General features: G+C 43.9%; 2 protein-coding genes across 3 annotated transcripts in view; both read left to right on the plus strand.

The window, feature by feature from the left end:
• Window positions 1-961: 961 nt before the first annotated feature.
• On the plus strand, window positions 962-8,342 carry LOC308188053 (uncharacterized protein; the record flags this gene model as incomplete). Its single annotated transcript, XM_080576666.1, has 5 exons — window positions 962-1,843; window positions 2,446-2,585; window positions 3,229-3,316; window positions 4,446-4,641; window positions 8,147-8,342. Exons 2-5 carry the CDS (start codon window positions 2,532-2,534, stop codon window positions 8,340-8,342), a joined length of 534 nt encoding a protein of 177 aa, XP_080432792.1. The 5' UTR covers window positions 962-1,843; window positions 2,446-2,531.
• A 3,253-nt stretch (window positions 8,343-11,595) lies between these two features.
• The window catches only part of LEMD3 (LEM domain containing 3), a 48,970-nt gene continuing 40,036 nt past the window's right edge, over window positions 11,596-20,529 (plus strand). For both annotated transcript variants that reach the window (XM_080576648.1, XM_080576649.1), the window contains exon 1: window positions 11,596-13,197. In XM_080576648.1, the coding sequence (XP_080432774.1) occupies window positions 11,742-13,197 (1,456 nt within the window). In that variant the 5' untranslated portion in view covers window positions 11,596-11,741. The remainder of the gene's footprint in view (window positions 13,198-20,529) is intronic.

Consider the following 20,529-nt stretch of genomic DNA (forward strand, 5'->3'; position numbering starts at 1 on the left):
TCTGGGCAGCCTGTTTCAGTTGCCATACATCATAGTAAAGAATTTCTTCCTTATATCTAATCTAGATCTACCCTATTTTAGTTTTAAGCCATTACTCCCTGTCCTATCAATATCTGCCAAAGCAAAAAGTTGTTCACCATCTTTTTCACAAGACCCCTTCAAGTATTGAAAAGCTTCCATGAGGTCTCCCTGGAGCCTTCTCTTCTCCAGGCTGAACATCCCCAGCTCTCTCAGCCTGTCTTCACAGCAGAGGTGCTCCAGTCTTCTGATCAGCTTCGTGGCCCTCCTCTGGACCCACTCTAACAGATCCTCATCCTTCTTGTGCTGAAGGCCCCAGATCTGGATGCAGTATTCAAGGTGGGGCCTCACAAGGGCAGAGCAGAGTGGCACAATCACCCCTTGACCTGCTGGCCACTCTGCAGTTGGCCTTCTGGGCTGCAAGCGCACACTGCTGGCTCATGTCAAGCTTTTTGTCCACCAGAACCCTCAATCAAGTACTTCTCTTCAGGGCTGCTCTCAACGAGTTCTTCTCCCAGTCTCTACTCATGTCTGCGATTGCCCTGGCCCAGGTGCAGCACCTTGCATTTGGATTTGTAGAACCTGATTAGGTTCACGTGGGCCCAATTGTCAAGCTTGTCCAGGTTCCTTTGGATGGCATCCCTTCTTTCTGGTGTGTCAATTGCACCACTCAGCGTGGTGTCATCTGCAAACTTGCTGAGGGTGCACTCGATCCCACTGTCTGTGTCATTGACGAAGATACTGAACAGTACCCGTTCCGGGACAGCCCCAGAGGGACACCGCTTGTCACCAGCCTCCACCTGGACACAGAGCCATCGACCACCACTCTCTGGGTGCAGCCATCCGGCCAATTCCTTCTTTATCCCCTCAATGGTCCATGCTTAAAATCCATGTCTCTTCAATTTGGAGATCAGGATGTTATGTGGGACCATGTCAAAGGCCTTACAGAAGCACAGGCGGATGGCATCGGTCAGTCTTCCTGTGTTGACTGATATAGACAACATCAAATGCTTGGATTGGGATTGCCTGTATCCTGGACTTCATCTGGATTTGAGGCTGTGTTTAAGTATGACAGTGTGGAGAGCTGCTGATTTCTCAGCTCTTCCTTTCCTCTCACTTTTTTTCCTTCTTCTTCTTTTTGGCCATGTTATTGCAGAACAGAAAATACAGTTGCTTTTCTCCTTGAAACAAAAACCCATAGGTTCCTTAGTTTTGCTTCTTTCCTTACCATGCAGCCAGAGAGGTGGGAGCACACAAATGAGAAACCTGGAAGGAGTATTTTCTAGGAGCTCCATTCAAGATCCATGTGTTAGCAGAAGATGGGACATATGGCACATGGGAAACGGGCAAAGGTATAATGACATGGCCAAATAGGAGGAAAGCTGCATAACATAACATCACTCAGAAATAAGTGAAGTGTCTTGAGCTATAGACAAAGCTAGCTGGAGGAAAAAAATGAGACAATGAGGTGGTCTGAACCAGCAGAGAACTACACCATGAAAATAATGAGCTTATCATCAGGGTCTCTAACATTCTCTAGCTGTGGAATATTCCTTCCCCAGCAAATTATTTTCTGCCACAGAAGTTTTAATTTCTCCGTTCCCTGGGAATTCAAGTGTCCCTTTCTGTTTTCTATCTTGTAGAGTTTCTAGCACTTGCTAAGCTTAATTTCTCCCACCTGAGGGAACACAACCTTCAGGGACTTTCAGCTGCAGCATCATTTGGTGGGGGAGAGACTAAGAGGGGGGTTTTGTGTAGGAGGGGTACAGAGAACCCAGACATCTGGGCTGAGGGCAAAGGCTTTTCAGTCCTCTTAGTAATGAAGGTAAAGGAGGTGGAGAACTGAATGCCAAGGGTTGTGATCTTGACATCCAGGGAAAAAAGCCAAGGGAAGAAATGCAGTAGCAGACGTAGAAGGCCGGGGTGTCAGCAAATTCAAAAAGTGCAAAAGGATCCAATCAGCAAGAGAATATGACATCCTTGGCATTAAACATAATTACAAAACTTTTTAATCACATTAATGTTCTTCCACATTTACTCAATGACACATCTGAAAATTATCTAATTAAAATAGGGTATTCTGAGAAAATAATAGACTACTGAACCTCTGCAGAAGGCTGGTGACGGTTTTTTGCTGAAGTCAGTAGGCACTGCAGAGGACTTTTGGGTTGTGACTAGGGCAGGTAGTGAGAACAGGTGCCTGAGTGACGTAAAAAAGGACTATACTGCTTAGAGAGCACAACACCAGGATTTTTTATCATTTTTTTAAATTATAGACAGGGCTCAGAAATATTTTCACCCAAGTGGCAGACTGCAGAGAACAAGCAAGAGCCTTTTTGGTTCCAAACTGCACGGGCAGCACCTGAAGTAAGCACAGCAATCTCGCAGCATGTTTGTTAATATGCTAATGTTGTCTTTCACACACAGAGTGGTGTTGACTTGTCTAGTTCGTCTCATACTGAGCACCCTCAATCAGAACCACAGCTTTACCAAACAAGTCAAGTGGACTGGGGATGCCAAGTGAAACAACCCCAGGGGAGAAACCCAGAGATTCAGCGAAGGGAATGGTAAGAGTATCTCGAATTTGTGTGTGTCCTCAGCAACCCGTTCATTAGATCAGATACAGTACTACAGCGCTACCAGATGTCAAAAGGAGAAGAAATAATGTGCGATTGTGAAGTAGCTGGAAGTTAGATGCAAATTCTGAGTGCAACAGGTGGATGAGGAAACTGTTGAAATGTATACATATATCTCTAATGTGTATGTAGCCACTTTTTGAGTTCTTCAGAAAATCGTAACAACAACTACAAAAAAGCCCTTCAGAAGGGCCCAGACAGACTTCTACAGTTAACAAAATGGATGAGGGATCTTGTACAGCCAACACAATGTCAATATGAATGATGTAAAACGATGCAAAAAAATACTGTACTGTGCATGGTAAATCATATAATAAGGGAAGCAGTAAAGAGTAATATGTCCTAAAGCATGGCTTCAGTAAATGAAAACTGAAATAGGAAATGCTCCAGAGAGTTAGTAAAAAAAGCAATGGAAAGCAAAGATATGTAATAAAAGAAAGCTAAAACTGAATTACAAGACAATAGCACAAAATAAATGTCACAGTGTCATGCAAAATTTATGGAAGCAATTGAAGTGCTTACAGATTTCATGGAACAATTTGGTTTTAAACTTATATTTATATTCTTTCACAAGATCAAAATAGATCCAGATGTATCTGAGAATGGGCATGCAGTTGCTCTTGAGCTTAGGATCCATAAAGGAGCTTGGAAAACTTGCCCAGGTAAGATCAAAAATAAAATTATGTTTAAGACCTACTGGATGTTGTTTTTACTGAGATTGCACAATATCCTCAATGCCAAAGAGTTTGAAATATTTTAAAAAAATAAAATAAAATTGAAGCATCATTTCTAAATTGCACATGTTCAGTTGCATATGTAAAATGAAGATTTAATCATGAATTTGAAGGTACCATCTTGATCAACATAGCTAGCTCAGATACAGCTGGCTAATTGTCTGATTGCGGATTGTCATATGGTTATAACAAATAGCAGATGTACGCTAAGTTGCAAATGTCCATGTATGATTTTGAAAATTTGCATGCAAGTAATTAATAATGGCTATTATAGTTTTTAGCTGGAAGAGTTTCCCTCCTATATTTTACTAGATGGTTTTCCATTTAACTTCTTTTAGATCTGGCAAGATCAACATTTCTAAAAATTGGTCTTGTATACATCTGAACTTGGACATTTAGAAAATAATGAATACATTGCAAAAGGCTCATTGAGAAGTTTGGTTTGCTCATCTTCCCCATGTTGCTTAGTGAGTTTGTAGCAGGGTTAACTCAGTTTCCCTGGCCACAAACACACAATGCAAGGCCTGTACCCCTTTTTGTCCTCTTCTAGCACCTTACCTCTACTGCAGTGTGTTTTCCTGTTTCTGCTGTTAACAATGTTGTTGGCTTTAAAAATCTTCCTTAAATGATCTAACACTGTCTCCATCAGCTCTTCTATCTGTACCTGTTTCAGTACAACTCTAAGAGCATAATAACATCCATCTACCTTGTTTCTGATTATATTATGACAACTTTTTAAATTATATAGTTACATACTGTTTTTCCCTCTGGATTGAGTAGCCAACTGGCATTTTATTTTTTGGCTGACTGACTGCAACATAGAGAATTTTCTTTCAGAACATCTTCTGTTTGTTTATAGCAAATAATAGTAGTCACCCTGCATTTAATTCTGTATAATTCGCTGTTTTGTTATCTCTAACAAGGATACCATTCACAGTAACAAAGGTATCATTCTCCAAAAAATCCAGCAAGTAGAGGACAAAGGATGGGGTGGGGAAAGCACTGGAATGGAATTCCTACTTTGCTCTTCTATAACATTTTCCATCATCATTCTTAGAGGACTTTTACAAAGGTGAATCATATTTCCATTTGCCTGTGGGAGAAACTGAGTCACCTGAAGAGGAAGTGATTTGCCACACAGCAAGTCAGTGGCACAGCCAAGAGCAAAGCACAAGTCTCTTCATTTCCCGTCTGGTGCCCTCATGCCATGAACTTAGTTCACAGCCCTGCCACAGTTGTCTTTACGACCTCTGGTGAGTCATTTGGATCCTTTATTCTGCTAACACTGAAATTCAGGCTTAATTTAAGCAGTTTTAAAAGGTTATTCATAGTGCTAAGATAAAGTAGGAACTTAAATGTAGAAGAAGTTTGTATCTTACCCTGTATTCCCTATCAGTAAAATACAGTATCAATATTTATTTTATGCCATTGGCACTCTTTTGACTATTTTGGGTTGAGAGGGCAGAAAGCTATCCTGTTCTCCTTTCTCACTCTGCTCAGATCACAGCTGTCTGAACACCCTCCACTTGTACATCGGCTGCATACGGGGTGGTTCGCTGTTTCTCACAGGTTCTTTGCAGCGAAGAATTGTTCAGATCACTGTTACATTGGGTAACATTTTATTTTTCCTACTGTATTTATTTATTTCTTTCCTGGAAAGCATTCACACGTACTAGCTTTAGCCAGGGGAGGCCTGGCTTGATAAACAGTGGTAAGTTAGAGGAGCCGCTACCCTGTTGTTCAGAGAGTGCATTACCTGGTGTGCTCTGGGTCCCCAGTTCTTCAGCTCTGCAAGAGCTATTTTCCTTTTCCATAGACATCTGGAGCACAACTGTTTGCCCTCCAGATGAAGTCATGGTGCAGATGAGAGGAGCGTTCACTCTTCCACCTACCGCTCCCTAAGCACTGGGGATGGGTAGCAGAAACACGCCCTCTTCCCCCTGCCCTACCTCACTCCATCGGCACGTAGAGCTCCTCCAAACATTTCCTCTAGATTTTCTTTTAAGAACAGCTCTGCGCTGTGGCTCAAAGCAACCATTTCAGTATTTGGCTCTTAATTTGTTGTGTATTTTGCTATTGCTATTTTCTGCTCTTCCCTCTGCTTTCTTCTACTCCTTTTACCTTTGTTCTTTTTGATATTCTTTCCCCTATTTCTACTGTTTCACCCCTGATTGATTTTTATGTGGTATTTTTTTCTTCTTTTTATGTTTCTTTTCCACAAGAAAAGGGAGATATTCCACTCCAGCCCAATTCCAGTCATACAAAGGTGAGCTGGAGATCAGGCAGGAAGCATTGCTCCTGTCTGGCTACGCAGGGAGAGGACTAGGGTTTTGCGGCTGTGTGGATTTCCCAGAAGTAATATTGGAGCTGGTCCAACAATTTACAGTAAAAGGACTGCAGTTCTAATGCAAGTTCAACAAGGTGAAGGCCATCTTTTTTCAGGTCACATACGATAACCAAAGTGGCTCGTCAGATGTGTCTCTGGTCTGAGAAATTGCATAAAGTCTTTGGCCAGGATGCTACACGGTACACAGTGGACTTGAAGGATCTGGCCTTCATATGAAATCTGACGTGAGGGGAAAAGGGAGATCTCTGGCCTGCAATGACCGTGCAGAATTGAGAACAATAGGCCACATAAGCGGAGGACATTACTGTGGGGCGAAGTCATCAGTTTCTGGGCATCCTTAGCTCCGGTCTCCAATCACCACGCTCAGTCATGTTGACAAAGGAGCCCGACTCTGAAGAATGCTCTATTTTGCTTACATTTTTGCCAAACTGAGGCAACAGTAGAGGGAGAATGTATATTCGGGTTATAGCCACCTTTTGCCTTGCAGAGGACAGACACCCGATGTGACTTCCAGCATGGTGAAACCTGCCCGCCTCTGCCGTGCAGTGCCCAAGCACTGGGAACAGCAGTTCCCTGCTGGCTGGGCAGGCATTTTGAGTTCAGCACCTCTGAAGGATGACTGTGGCCCCCTGATGGGCTTGCTGCCATGTCATGCTCCACAGAGTTGCAGCTGAAGCCACGGGGCAGAAGTGATTAGCGGCATCGTTTGCGGGGGACACGAAGTTTGTGGGTGAGCAGTGACGAAGGAAAAACTTCAGTACACCATTCTCACAGAGGGTAAACGAACGCAACAGTGTCATCTACACGTGGCAGGCAAACGGAGCACGTGGTGCATGCTAAAAACTCCCGTGGTGTGTGACATGGCAGCTTTGGTTCAGGTAGGACCGGGTTGCCTTTAGAATGCAGAGGCATATAACCTACCTGTAGGCAAAAATTCATTTGTCATGAACACTCCCTAAATGTTCTTGATTTTTATGAGAGCAAACAGAAGCAAAGTCATAGAAATGCAGCATATACTTAGGGTAGGAAACGGTAGACCTTAGAGCCAGAGGGACTTTTTTCCCATTGCCTGTGAGCCGTTCTTATGGAATTTCTTTCTCCCGCTACGGGAGAAATGTTCTAAGTGAGTGAAGTTATTGACAGAGAAAATTGCACAGCTTAAGGAAATCTTTTAAATATGCAAGGCCCGCACTACCGAGCACTAGCAACAAAAGGATTGATTCAGTACTCAATAAGAAGCTGAGAGCAGGAGATACTGATACATTTGTGGCAGCATGTGCTGCAGAGATGTAAAGTGCTTCCATGGACACATGGGATTTTCTAAGGGCTGCTGGCTTCCTGCCTGTGGATCTTGCATGCAGTTCTGACGGGAGGTCATGGAGGTAAGCGTGCATTCACAAGACAGGGAATACTTGCTCTCATGTTTGTATAGTGCCAGGTACAAGAAAGCAATGGAACTGGGTGAAGTCTCCATGAGCTAAAATTGCACAGATAGTAGTGCTAATAATTCTTTGGAACACACTGAATTTGGTCCTCTGCTTATTCATTGAACAAATTGAAATCAGAGCCTTGTGGCACAAGAAATGTATTACACAATTAGGCTTAAAATGAAAATGTAAAAAGAAAACTTCATTTCTTCTGTTGCATGAATGATGGCTCTTCTTTTAAATGTTATTACATGAATGAAATAAACGTAAGTTTTCAAGACGTTAGCATTGGATCAAAGTCAAGGATAGAATTGTAAACAGTGAGCTCTTTACGGCTATGACTACACTGCTCTTTGTGTTGCTGCCAAATACTATCGAGGTCCCAGGCTAAAGTGCCATGTCTACGCCTATATCAAAGGTTGTTTAGGACATCATTAACAATCTCCTCATGTCTGTTCAACACGTCTGCATCCTACACGGTGCAGACAGCTATTGTCCTTAAGAAAGAAAGGTACAGGAGTGTAGGAAATGAAACTTCTCTGCTTTTCATTGTTCTGTTGATTTCAGACTGATGGGATCCCTTCCCAATATCCTCCTGAGGTTAAGGGTGCATCTCTAGCTTTTATCATTCCTCAGTCCTTGAAAGCAAGCTATTGCAAAGGGTACCTAATAAAAGGACAAAAAAATGCTCAAAACCCCGAAGAGTGTATTGCCAGGAATTTTGGCCGCAACTGTGCTAGTAGGGCATCATATATGTGTAAAAATAACTCCGCCGATTCTGGATCACAAATGTGTGTTACACCTAGCCAGAGTTTCTGTATGCTGAGAGTAGGTAACCAATCTGGAAAATACTCTGACCGCCAAGCTCAGCCTCACTTTTTCCTTTTCAAATTTAAATGAAATACTCTGGAGGCAATCTGCAGCAATGATTTAGAAAATGAGTGATACAACTGATTTGTCACCCACCTTAACTGTCTCTTACAGTACTCTTCTAGCAACAACTACTTTGCGAAGAGGGCAAGAAGGCTTTAGGGACCAGCAGCTGACTGACATTTTGATACCATATGAGATATATCCTTTTTTTGTGAATAACTCAGGGGGGACCCCTCAACCATTTAACTGCCTCTGTGACAACTGCAATGTTTCTGGTAGCTTCCCAAAAGAAGAGGCTAGAAGGTAAAAACTGACTACCATAATGATTGACCATCATCAACTGTAAGCCACCATTTTTTCTCTATTTTATTCCTAAAGCCCATGTATTTTTTGTTTTTTGTTTGGTTTGATTTGGTTTTCCTATATTATTATTTTTTTCTTATAACTTCGTTGTCATTCTTTTGTGAAATCTCCTGTCTTATAATATCTGGCATTCTTCTTTAACCTCGGTTGCTGGGGAGCTGGACAGTTTGGGTTCAAGTTTTAAAATAAATATACCTAGCCATTTTGGTTCCTGAGAAAAGTATTGAACTTGCAAAGCAAATTTTAATGAAAGGCTTCATTTTTATTATTTTTATTATTATTTTAATGTAAATAAATCCCCCTTCTAAAAATAAATACAATTTTAAAAGCCATTCTAAAGGGTGGTATTTTGTTCAAAACACAGTCAGCAGTAATGCCTCCAGCAGTCCCATTAAAATGAGTACAGGAATAGAGCCATAATAAAGTGTGCCAGGAATTACACATCCTGATCACAGATAAATTCCCAACTGAGAACACGCTATTCTACCCTGTATCAATATCGGTTATATAAAAGGCAAACCATTAACTGCGGGAGGGGATTCTGTTGTCTTACGAAGTCTCAGACTTATGAACTGAGGTTGTTTACTTTTAGAGACAGGACGCGCACAGTCACAGCAGGTTATCACACCGTCTGTGGGAGTGGAACTACTGTGGGACACTGGGGCAAGACCTGCAATACGGAGACACGTGGCTGCTTTGCGGGGATGAAGGTTATCTAGCACGCTGCGCTCACACTGTTGTGATACGTACACAGTCCGGAACAAGTGGGAAGTATGAGCATTAGACATCTTGTGGGTGCCCACATCTTAGCAACAAACAAGCAGCAATCCAAAGGCAAGAGATGGCATAAGGCTTTTGAACATTAATAGGATGCCCTCAGGAAAGGGAAGCGTATCTGCAAAAGATAAATCAGCAAAACACCAAGTTGCAATGAGACATGCTAATCCTAAAAGGCAAACTGTCACTGAGAGATTCTCAATATTTATGAAAAATCATAAACATCACACAAATGTGAAATCGGGAGAGAAAGATAAAAGAGGTACTGAGACACTACTTCAAACCCCAGGCCCAGTGAGGTTGATAGAAGCATTGTTGTTGACTTGCAGAAGAACACAATTTCACCTGATGGAACAACTGGAAGTTTCCTTAGAGCCCCAGTCCTTAAGGACAACAGGGAAAATACAAAATATCTTGTTTGGAAACCAACAGCCAGTTTTTCCCAATGAAGAACAGTCTCTACAGTCCCTGCTGTCACGTTACCTTTAAAAGAGTATCTACTGAAAAATCTACTACCTGGAAATACTGATACTAATCTATGCTATTAAATAAATGCAGAGATTTTGGATTGGTAGCATCCTTACTTCAATATCAACCAGAAGACATATTTTTGAAACATTTCAAAATATTTTGGCACACATTTTAAAACATGACTTGGAATATACACACTTTTCAGTCAGCTGATTTGTTTATCTGCACGCTATAGTTTTGCAGGAGGTGACTAATTTGTTAGCAATTTGTAGTATTTACTGCCCTCCTGTTGCCAAGTAAACAGGTTTATAAATTAATTAATGCCCTTGCTGTAATAAAAAGATGGAATGTATGAGTTGTATGGGTAAAATCAAGGGATCTTCACTTCTTTTAGGGCAGCATATGTTCTTCTAATGAAAGGAGTGTGCCAGAGTGGGCACTAGCCAGAAGTGCGCTTGTCTTAATGGTATCAGATCTGGGACCGACTGCTGGTGGTGTGGCCAGTGTCATATGTAGTTAGAGGTAAGCACTGAACCTGGGGTGCGTATTCCAATGTGTATTTCAGGTGGCTGCTGGAAGATTTGGGTTGCTCCTCCCTGAAGAGGAGTGGAATGTCAGAGGCGTTTGGAATATCAATTAGCTATTTACCAATGGGAAGGTGGGTCAGGGCGGGTGCATTTATGTTAGTGGTTTAACGTGTGATGGAGTTCTTTCAAGTGTAATCTTCCTTACACGTGGAGCTCTGTGTGTTGCTCTAAGGGCACAGCACTGTAGCATGTGAAATTGTTCCTCTGTAGGCGAAACAAGCAGGAAGTTGAGCACAGTGATGCCATGCAGAGCACCCCAGTATCAGAGGCCCTTCTGTATTCTTCAGCTTCAGAAAAGTTATGTTGAAGGAGGTTTCGGTGAACAACATGATGATCAGTTCTCTGTTTCCAGGTGTGGTTGGTCGGATGGCGGGTGGGGTGCAGCAGTTAATCATCACCATTCATCATCATCATTATGAAAGATAGTTTCAAGCCACTCTTGTAGCTCTGTAGACTGGCTTGATGTTTAGCATGCAGCTACCTCAACTCCAGCTCTGCAAATGTTCCTGGATAACTGAGGTTAGCAACTTCAGCTTTAATGTTAGCAGCGCACATACGCGTTCCCCTCACTGCAGCAGACTGTGAGGGAGAAAAGTACAAGTGTGCTTACAGTTGGATCCTGTTTCTGGACCATTTCCGCCCATATTGTTAAAAGGCCAGTTCTGGTCAGGTTGCTGCATTTTTTGATGTGATTATCAGTAGGCAAGCCCAAGCTTTTCCCGTTTGGGATCGAGAGACAGAGGCATACAGGTCAGGAGATTTTGAGGCCTCCGCACAAGGCCTGCAGCCAAAGGGACAGCCTAGGGGAACTACACACACCTCGTACTCTGAGAAATGCCGGTGTGACGTATCCGTATTGGCACAATCATTTTGACAAATACGCATTCATATAGTTAGCTTTTGCTGTATTTGAAGGAGTATATTTTCCCAAAGAGCCACACGCATCCAGATAATTGTAAAACCTAAATTGTAAACCTAAATTGGAAACCTAATGAGGGTGATGCTTGGCAGTTGTCAGGAAGGAGTTTCCCAGGGCATTTATTTCGTTGCACATCATCTGCCTCCTCACAGCAGGACACAGACCCCCGCTTGCTGTCCTGCCCTCCCGCAAGAGGAAAGTTCACCAAGTGGTGGGCGAGGAGCGGGATGGCGGGGACGAGGCAGCCTCCTGGGGTGAGGTGCACAGGGGGCTTTTGGGGTTTATTCAGCGCGGCGAGGCTGCAACCGGCACACGGGTGAGATGTCGGGGCTGAGAGTGCCCCTTGGGGTCCCTCGGGTGCCCCCCCAGGCTCCCTGGGGACCCGCCGGCGGCGTGAGGCCGGCCGCCGCCCCGCGCGGGGGCGTCCCCGCCGCGCTCCCTCCTCCCTCCCTGCCTCCCCGGCGGGGCCGGGCGGCGCCTGGTGCCGCCGGGCGGGCCCAGGCCGCGGCCGAGTGCGCACGCGTCAGTTCCGGCGGGGAGCGCGGCGCGTGGGTAGGAAACGGCGGCGGCGGCGGCGGGGGAGCGCAAAATGGCGGCGGCCGCGCAGCTGACGGACGAGGAGCTCTTCTCGGAGCTGCGGCGCTTCGGCCTCTCGCCGGGGCTGGTCACCGAGAGCACGCGGCCCGTCTACCTGAAGAAGCTGAAGAAGCTGCGCGAGGAGGAGCGGGCCGGCAAGCCGCGGAACGGCAGCAACAAGGCGGCGGGGGCCGGAGCGGCGGCGCGGCTGGCCGAGCGCCCCTACCTGCCCGCGGGCGGGCGGAGCCGCGCGGCTCCCCCTGCCGGGGCCGGGGCCGGTGGCGGGGCCGGGGGCGGCAAGGTGCTGCTGGGCTTCAGCTCGGACGAGTCGGACGCCGAGGCCGGCCCCCGGGGCCAGGCGGGCGGCAGGAGGGAGCGGGCTGCGCCCCTCGGCCGCGGCCCCAGGCCCGGCGCCCCCCCCCCCGAGGAGGCGGCGCGGAGGAAGGGCAGCGCCTGGTGGGGGGCGGCGGCGGCCCGCAGAGCGGCGGCGGCTCCTCAGGGCGTGAGGGAGCCCGGGGACGGCGGCCAGGAGGAGGAGGAGGACGAGGAGGAGGAGGAGGAGGAGGAGGGCGAGCAGCAGCAGCAGCAGCGCTGGAAGAACCGGACCGTGAACGGCAACCGGCTGCTGGCCTACGGCGGCAGGGACAAGTACTCCGACTCGGAGGAGGAGGAGGAGGCGAGGGCCAAGCAGCAGGTACCCAAGGAGGAGCCTGCGGCTCGCCGGCCCAGACGGAGCCTCGGCAAGTCTCCTGCTCCATTCATAGCGAGCAAATGTGCCGCAGCCGGCGCTGGCGTGATGGAGACGGGCCAAGAGAGGGCTGGCGGAGGCTGCGGTGCCGGTGTAGTCGTAACGAATGACAGGGCGGCGGCGGAGGCGGCGGCTGCTGCCGGGAGTCTAGACAGGGGCAGGAACCATGAGGAGGCGGCGGCGGCAGCCGTGGGGGGAGGAGGAGGAGGAGGAGGATGTGAGAATCTGGACTCGAGTCCTCCCGGCCCTCGATACCGCCTCGGCCTCTCTAAGAAATCCCCTACGGCGTTGTTGCTGCCACCGCCGCTCGCAGACGCGGACAGCGGTAAAATCGCCGACCCTCCAGGCACCATTAGGAAAACGACCAACAATCACGTTCTCGGTGGTGCTGCTGGTAGCTATAACGCTGAATCCAGGATCTATTCAGCAACTAACAGCCTCCCCCCGGGTGGAATCATCTCCTCCCTTAGACTCAACCACTCCAATCATACGGGTTCGAATCATACCTACCTGAAAAACACCTACAAGAAGAATCTCTCAGAGCCCGAGGAGGAGCTTCTCCAGCAGTTCAAAAGAGAGGAGGTATCCACCACTGGAGGCTTCAGTGCACATTACCTGTCCATGTTCCTCTTAACTGCTGCATGCTTGTTCTTTCTGATACTGGGATTCACATACCTGAGAATGAGAGGTTCTGGCGTAGCTGAGGATGTGGGAGTCAACAGTAAGTATTAGGTCAAGGGTAAGGGCAGTTTCTGTCTGCAACTGGATGTACTGCTGCTAATTCAACTCTGCATTTCCAGGCATACCCTACTGAGCAGTTCTGGGTTCCACTTTACTGTAAACTTCCTGCGTGGGATGGAGCACAGAGAAATTGACTGGCTTTCCTTAAGTGATATAGTAAAGATTGCTAGACATCTGGGGATAAATTCAAACCTTGGCTTTTCCCTGCTGTAATCTGTTGATACCCTGTTTTCTAGCATGTTTTCTTCACAAAGTGATTTCATGTTTTCTTCAGTATAGAAGATGCATGGTTAGTAGAGTAAAGCCTTACTTCATCAGTTCCCTAATTTCAAAGAAGTAAGCATGCACATTTGGGTACCTGGGATTTCGGCAGAGCTAAGATTTGGATGTAGTTTGGCAGTGAGGCAGGTTGTGTACTGAGGCTTGAGAAGAATGCTAGGCTGAGATTTTCATTAAACACTACAAGAAACTCCGTGCGGTGAATGCTAGACATGCTACGTGTTGTTTTCTAATGTGCTTTTTTTCTATATTTAGAATATGATCATACACAAAATAATGTTGTGCTTTAATTTGAATTTCAGAGCATATTTTAATCCCAAACTATTTGGGGGCTTCTCAAGGAAGCAACTTTTTTTGAATGGATTTAGAAACTACCTTTTTCCTATTTACAAAACATACGAAAATGGAATTGTACCACCTAAGGGTGGTGACTCATGCTAATTCAATTCTTGGCTGCTCTGAAATGGTCAGTCAAGACTCTTAACACCAGAAAGAAAAATCATGCTATTGCTGTCTCATCAGGAGCAATGAAAAAACATGTGAAAAGCTGGTTTTGGGATGTGCCAGCAATAGAAAGTTCCTGGGGACTTGTATTGTTCTTGAAATGATTGTGTAAGGTATGTGGGGTGCATATAAATATTTCTTTGTATAGACAGTGTAGGGTATGTATATACCCACATGTGGACGTGAATATAGTGCCTTGTATGGAGCGATCCTACTGGTAGTTTGGGATCTGCTAGATGTTACAGGGCAGAATTAGCAGTTTTGTTTTTTTTCCCTTTCAAGCCTTATTCATTGCCTTATAATAGCAGAATAGTTTTTAATTCTGTTTTGCACTCTTTGCCTCCATATATTCCCCCCTCCCCCCCCCCCCCCCCCGCTGATTTAGTGTTTAGGAGAGACTATAGCAGTAAAGACTAGAGCATTTGTCATAGTTTCTTTGCTTGTCCACGTGGCTCTTAGTACCTGCTGTTCAGTCGTGTCTTGGGGAAGGTGGTGAACATAACGTGGGCTCAGATTAGATACAGTGACTGGGACCATTCATCCTGATATTCTGTTATTAACTTCCAACCGTAATTGCTAGAGACGTACATAAAGTATTTTATGTTCTGATAAGCTGTGTAATTCCACAAATATGTATTAGTTTTTTTTCTAGTCTTAGAATCTGGTAATTTTAATAGGGGAGAAGGTCTTCCAGCATACTAGGATAAACTTCCTAACTCACATTCAGTGGTTAAAACTCGCCTGTCATGCTGATTGGTAAAGCTGAATGTCTCAGCTATGCAGACAGCAATAATGCTGTGAAAAGAAGTCTGCTGTGAAAATATAGTCTGGGGAAAAAAGCTTCTGTTTTGAATGTGTGAACTTCCCTACCGAACATACGGGATCGCTGTCTTGAGCATGTTGTTCTTAAAAAGTTAACAGGGCTGGAACTGGTAGGCAGGGAAAGTTGTTCTCCTTTGCTTAGGTTTGGCTGCCCAGCTGAAGGCCTGGTAGTCCAGTGTTGCTTGGTAGCTCAAGTAAGGCAGTCCTTGGCCTGCTTCTTTCTATTCGTTCTCTTTTCAGTGGAACTCTTGAAGGTGGATTTCCTGAGGAACAGAAACGTGAGCGTCACTGCGAGAGCATCTGTCCTCTCTGCTTGCAGCCCTGGGCTAGTAACGTGAACGGGGCAATAGGATCCATTGGAAGAAGCAAACCGTTCTTGTGGCTAGCTACTTTCATAGGAAGAAGAATGGGACGCTTTTTTTTTTTAAATAATGTGGGAATGAGCAGGGAATTACCTTGCTCATTTGCTTAGCGCACGCTCAATGAATTGAATTGGAATTCTGGAATTGGGTGTATGTGAAGAAAACATGGTGGGCCCCTAGAACTGACAAGAAATAGACAAGACAGGCAAAAATAGACTGGTACCTGCTGGAAAGGGCAGGAGGCCTGTCTTCTGTTAGATGCTTCCCAAAGCTTCGTTAACTATCATCTGAATGAATCCTTTGTTTCTTGCACTTACGTGGGTGTACTGTGTGTTTTCTTCATAGAAGCAGAACTGATTTGTGTGTTTTAATAATAGTATAGCTCAAGAAACAAACTTTCAGTTAGGTAATTGGATACCGTTTTAATTTCTGTTAGGTGGCTGTAGGTAAGATTCCACTGGCTATGAGTGGTTTGATTACGAAAAACTGAGTTATTTTCAACTTCAGACTATTATTGTAAAAGGGTCTGGGATTCAGTTGCATTGGGACTATCCATACCTCAAGAATTACCAGTTATTCACAGTTACTGTGAGGAAAATGAAAAAGATAGCTCAAAGATACAAACAACTGCTTTTTTTTTCTCTTGTAGGAAGTGCTATGCAGTGAGCTTAGTGTTGGATGTATTAATTGTTCCTTTTCTAAATTGAAATTCAATCAAAATAAGGTAGTTTTCTGAGTGTGACACACTGAAAAACATCACCAGCTGCATCTAATATTGGCACTTAGATTTGTCAGGCTGTAGTGTGAGAGCAGAGGAGATGCTTGTGATGGGAAAGGCTTAGGACAAGGCGTTGGAGTTGAATTTAGGATAGGTAAAGTAGTATAGATGAGAAGTGATAAGCAGAAAACTTCAAAAGGGTATTGTCATTTACATCATGCATAGCGTTCAAGTGTTTTCTTACTCAGAGCTCTAAAATAGCTATAAAGTACTTCAGTTTTTCTGCATGGGGGATAGACAGTGTTCAAAGACAAATTTGGATTGGGCTCACTCTTCTATATCTAACCTATATATGGTCACTTGAGGTAAGATTTTTTTAGGCATTTCGTTATCTAAAATGCAGATGAATATCTATGGGGCTTTTCCTAAAGCATTTTAAGGTATTGAAATAAATGACTCTAAGATCATATAAAAGACCGGCTAATGTGTAAGCACATACTGTGCTTGCTGTCCCTGACAGCATTGTATATGAAAAGAAAGATCTCTTTAGGTTTTGAACTGGTAAGTTCACTCATGTGGCTCTTGCTGTAAGCATGTTGTGCATCACCTGCCTTCAAAATACAATGGGATTATGTCAACTTCTTGTAGAGCCAGCATAGTATTTTGTCAGGAAAACAGCAAATTTGACTTCTGTCTACTTCCTAGGGTTCATTGAACCCTAAAGAGTTGGATATCTCTTCCTACTTTGTTTTTGTTTTGTGATATTACTCTGAGCACCTCAAGTTCTGTGGGCACTTCTGGGAGTTAGGTCTGAAGTTATTTCTCACGGAAAGTTGATGCTGAGATCAGTAGGTGTTGTTCTGAGGTCTGGTGTACTTTCTGAAAGACTAGGTCGCCTAGTACAGGTGCTGTTTAAGGTTGTGACCTGAAATAGGTGGCAATTAAGTTGCTCTCACTGTTTCTGCTCCAGTACTTTGGGGAGTAGTTGATGCAGTGCAAAAAAAAAAAAAGTAAAAAAAAATCATTGGAACTTTCAGGAAGTTCTTGTGTGTTGTCTTAGGTCCTTAGAGGAGAGGCATACAATGCTAGTATTTTTGATCTTTCCACGTTACTTGTTACAAAAACAACTGTTAGGATAATCTTTACTATATTAGCTATGACTTTTGAAATGTTAATTCAGAGAAACTTTCAGTGGTTACCTATATTACGAGTGGAAGCTTACACAAAGCACAACTTTAAGAGTAATTCTCTTCCACTGACATTCCTTTCTTTAGATTTCTAAATCTCTCAGGTGTTAAAACTTGTATGGAATTTTGTGCAGGGAATTTCACTGATAATAAGCTAGACATGCTGTATAAAAGACAAGGAGTGGATTATTCTGCTCACAGGCCTGCAAATTGCCATTAAAGTTGTGTGGTATTTCACAACTAACTGTTAAAACCCTTCTTGCCTTCTAAGATCACCATCTCAGAAGAGTTTTCTTGGCAGTGTTTGGAGAGCTCCTGTGTTGTGTGGTTATTAATGCTGCCTGTGCTTGGCAAGCGGTACTCTGACTTACCTTTGACAATGTAACAGCTTATTCTATTGACATATGAGCACATAGCTCAGTTTCACTTTCTGTATGTTGCTGTAAACTTTAGTTAGCAAATAAAAGCATCTGCTTTAGATGATACAAAAGGAAATCTTGATGAGTATCTTTAAGACTAATTTCTGACCTCGCTTTCTTCTGCGTTTCGTGACTTCTGGATCAAGATCAGTAGATAGGAAAAACTCCGGACTGCCTTCATGAGGAAAAGCCAAACAGAATAGTTAACTTTCTGTAAGATTGCTGACCATTTTAAACTCTGTCATTTTTTGTGGTGTGTCAGAAACAGCTCTTAAAAATGAGGAACAAATTTGGTCGAGACTTGTAGCAGAGTATACCAGAAAAGTCCAAATAAATGTTACGTAGTGCAAAATAGTTCATCTTAGCTGAGAACTTCAGAACTTTTCTGAAGGAAAGAAAACAGCCTATTCACCTTTGCAGTGGATTTGTAGTAAAAAGCATTGTTATGAAAATTGTATTTGAAACAAAAATGATGCAACTTTGTGTCTGTGTTTTAAGGAGATAGCTGTTTGATGCTTCCATCAGAATATTTAGAACTAATTTGGTAGACATACCTTAAAAGTGCTGCTGCTTGCAGCCGTGCACAGAACTTCCCTTATGCCAAGACTTGAGATTTTCTTAAGATATTTTTTCAATGTTACTGTTGTGGGCCATGCTTTTTGTGGAGTAACGTCATGAGAAATCAGAACTAAGACTGCTTGCTCGGGGAGCAGGCGTGCAGAAGAGGTCTGTCAGGATCTGATTTCAAAAGCTATCAAAATGAATTGCAAGTTTGCATTCCATCCCCCAGTGCGTGGTAGTTTTCACAAAAGAAAAATTAGTTTCTGATGAGAGAATTAAGGGTGATCTCGGATCTGACAGCAGATCTGTAACTTTTTTATGGTTTATGAAGAATTGCAGACCAGACAGGAGTGGGAAAGCAAAAAGCAAACTTGCATTTCTTCTGTTAAGAGCCTCTGCCAACTCTGATAGCATTCTTCAAGTGTAGTGCAAATTTCTTTCTGCTTAGGACAGATAGAGCAATAATGGTTGTGGTGGAGGCCTTTTAAGGAGGAACCCGTGATAATCAAGGACTTAAATTTAGTGTAGCATTGTAGGAGCCCCCCTTTGCATTGTTTCCTGAAGTATTCTGGTGTAGGAGAGGATAATCATGCCTGCAGTCATTCTGTTGCTGGGGTCCACTTGTATTTCTAAAAAAATCATGCACATTTAATACATGTTGACATGTATTTCATGTGGGAGTACTAGGTTGCAAAACTTTGGCTTGATGCTTACCCAGCGAAGCTGGCAGGAGTGCTGGAGTTGTACCAAACTGATCCCTGTCACGCTTCTAGCCTTGTGCTTCAGAAATAGTATGAACATGTGAACGGCAAGCTAGAGCTGCTGTTTGGAAAAGTTGTTTGATCACTTAACAAAAGAGCTTAGGCAAGTAAATTAAACAAATACCTCAGTTCTTGCTAATGAAAATGCTGGTCCAGTGCTGTGGCGAAGCACAAAGTTCACTGTAATCATGAGGCATTTATTCCGTATGAATTTAAAACTCCTGCAAGTGACTGCATTCTCTGGTAAAATTAGTTGTGTTTTTGTGATTTGTGGTAGATCAAGAGGGGTAAGTTGATTGGGTAAGGGATCCTGAAATCAAGGTACATTAAGAAGAAAAAGTGATTTTCAGGGGATTCACGTTCCCTAAGAACTTCTGTAGTAGTATTTTTGTCCTGACTCTTCTTTTCTTGGCTTCTGTTGTTGCTGCTGGTAGGTCTAGAATTGTGGGAGCAGGTGACAAAGCCTTTACTGTGATTATAATAAATGAGGACAGGATGTAACTCTGCCTCTGATCAAAGTAACCGTGATGTCTTCTGTCCACTGAAGAATTTGGATTAAGAGAAACACAGAAAAGGATTCAAGGATGGAAGGAAGTGTGTTGGTGGATGCAAGAGTAGATGGGAGAAGGACTGCACGACTTGAAGGTGACTTCAAACATGTCCCTTCTGTGTAGAGGGTTTGTTCTAGTTTATAATGAGCCCAGTTGTAAACAAAAACATCAAGTTTTTGGGTGAAACTGATGACATGAAGGCTTTGCAGTCAATGTTGGAGTGCAATCTCTTCCTGGAAAATGAAGAATTGCAAAACAATCCGGATGCTTTGGCTCAATGCAGGTATAGCCTCTGTGCAGCTGATAAGACACTGCCTTGACGTTGTCTCAGTACTTCTAGTTTCTGTCCAGGCGAATAAAGGCTTTGGGTTCGCACTTCAGTGGTGTGAGGTGCTGCTAGTATTCTTTCCTAGAAACTTTGGGGATTCATTAGAAGTTTGTCCATTCAGTCAGTTTCTCAACGAGGAGTTGAAGACATGTTGGTAGGGGAGGCGGAAGGCTGAATCAAGTATTCTTGGATAACTTGAGCATACCATGTCGTGAGTAAGAAGTCTGTCCTCATCAGGAGATACTGTTTGTAATAAGGAAAAATAGTAGGGATGAGGAGACCATGGCCCTGACCTCCTGCACTTTGTTACGATGGCTCCTTTTCTCCAAGATCCTTGTCATTGTCCCCTTTTCCCTGCTACTGTGCTGTACTTGCTGCGGTGCTTTTTAGTGCCATTTCTCAGTTCCGCTGTGTTTAGTCTACTGCGGAGGGTGAGAAGAGCAAGAATGTGCATGCTAAATGTGTAAAGGGCCAACTGAACGTGACTGGGTGTAGCTGGAGGAGAAGTATTGTAACGTGTGGTGTTTTCAAGAAACGAATGCTTCTTTGCAGAGGAAAGAATCAAATTTTCTGCTTACTCGGGAGCATCTTGTAGTGCAAGTATCTTGAAATAAAGTGTCTTCTTGGAGTCTTAAATTCCTTTAACTCTAAGTGAACTCTGAGTAGCACTCTGAATTGATATAGAAAGGCCATCTGATGGGGAAGGGGAAGAGATGGGGGTAGAGAGGTTTAACATTGAATTAAGTGGCAATAAAACCTACTGAATAGATCAGTTGTATTTCAGTGATGTGCTAGATAAGAAGTATAACTGTTTATAAAT

Source organism: Anser brachyrhynchus (genome assembly GCF_964034855.1).
Source record: "Anser brachyrhynchus genome assembly, chromosome: 1".
Classification (NCBI taxonomy): Eukaryota; Metazoa; Chordata; class Aves; order Anseriformes; family Anatidae; genus Anser; species Anser brachyrhynchus.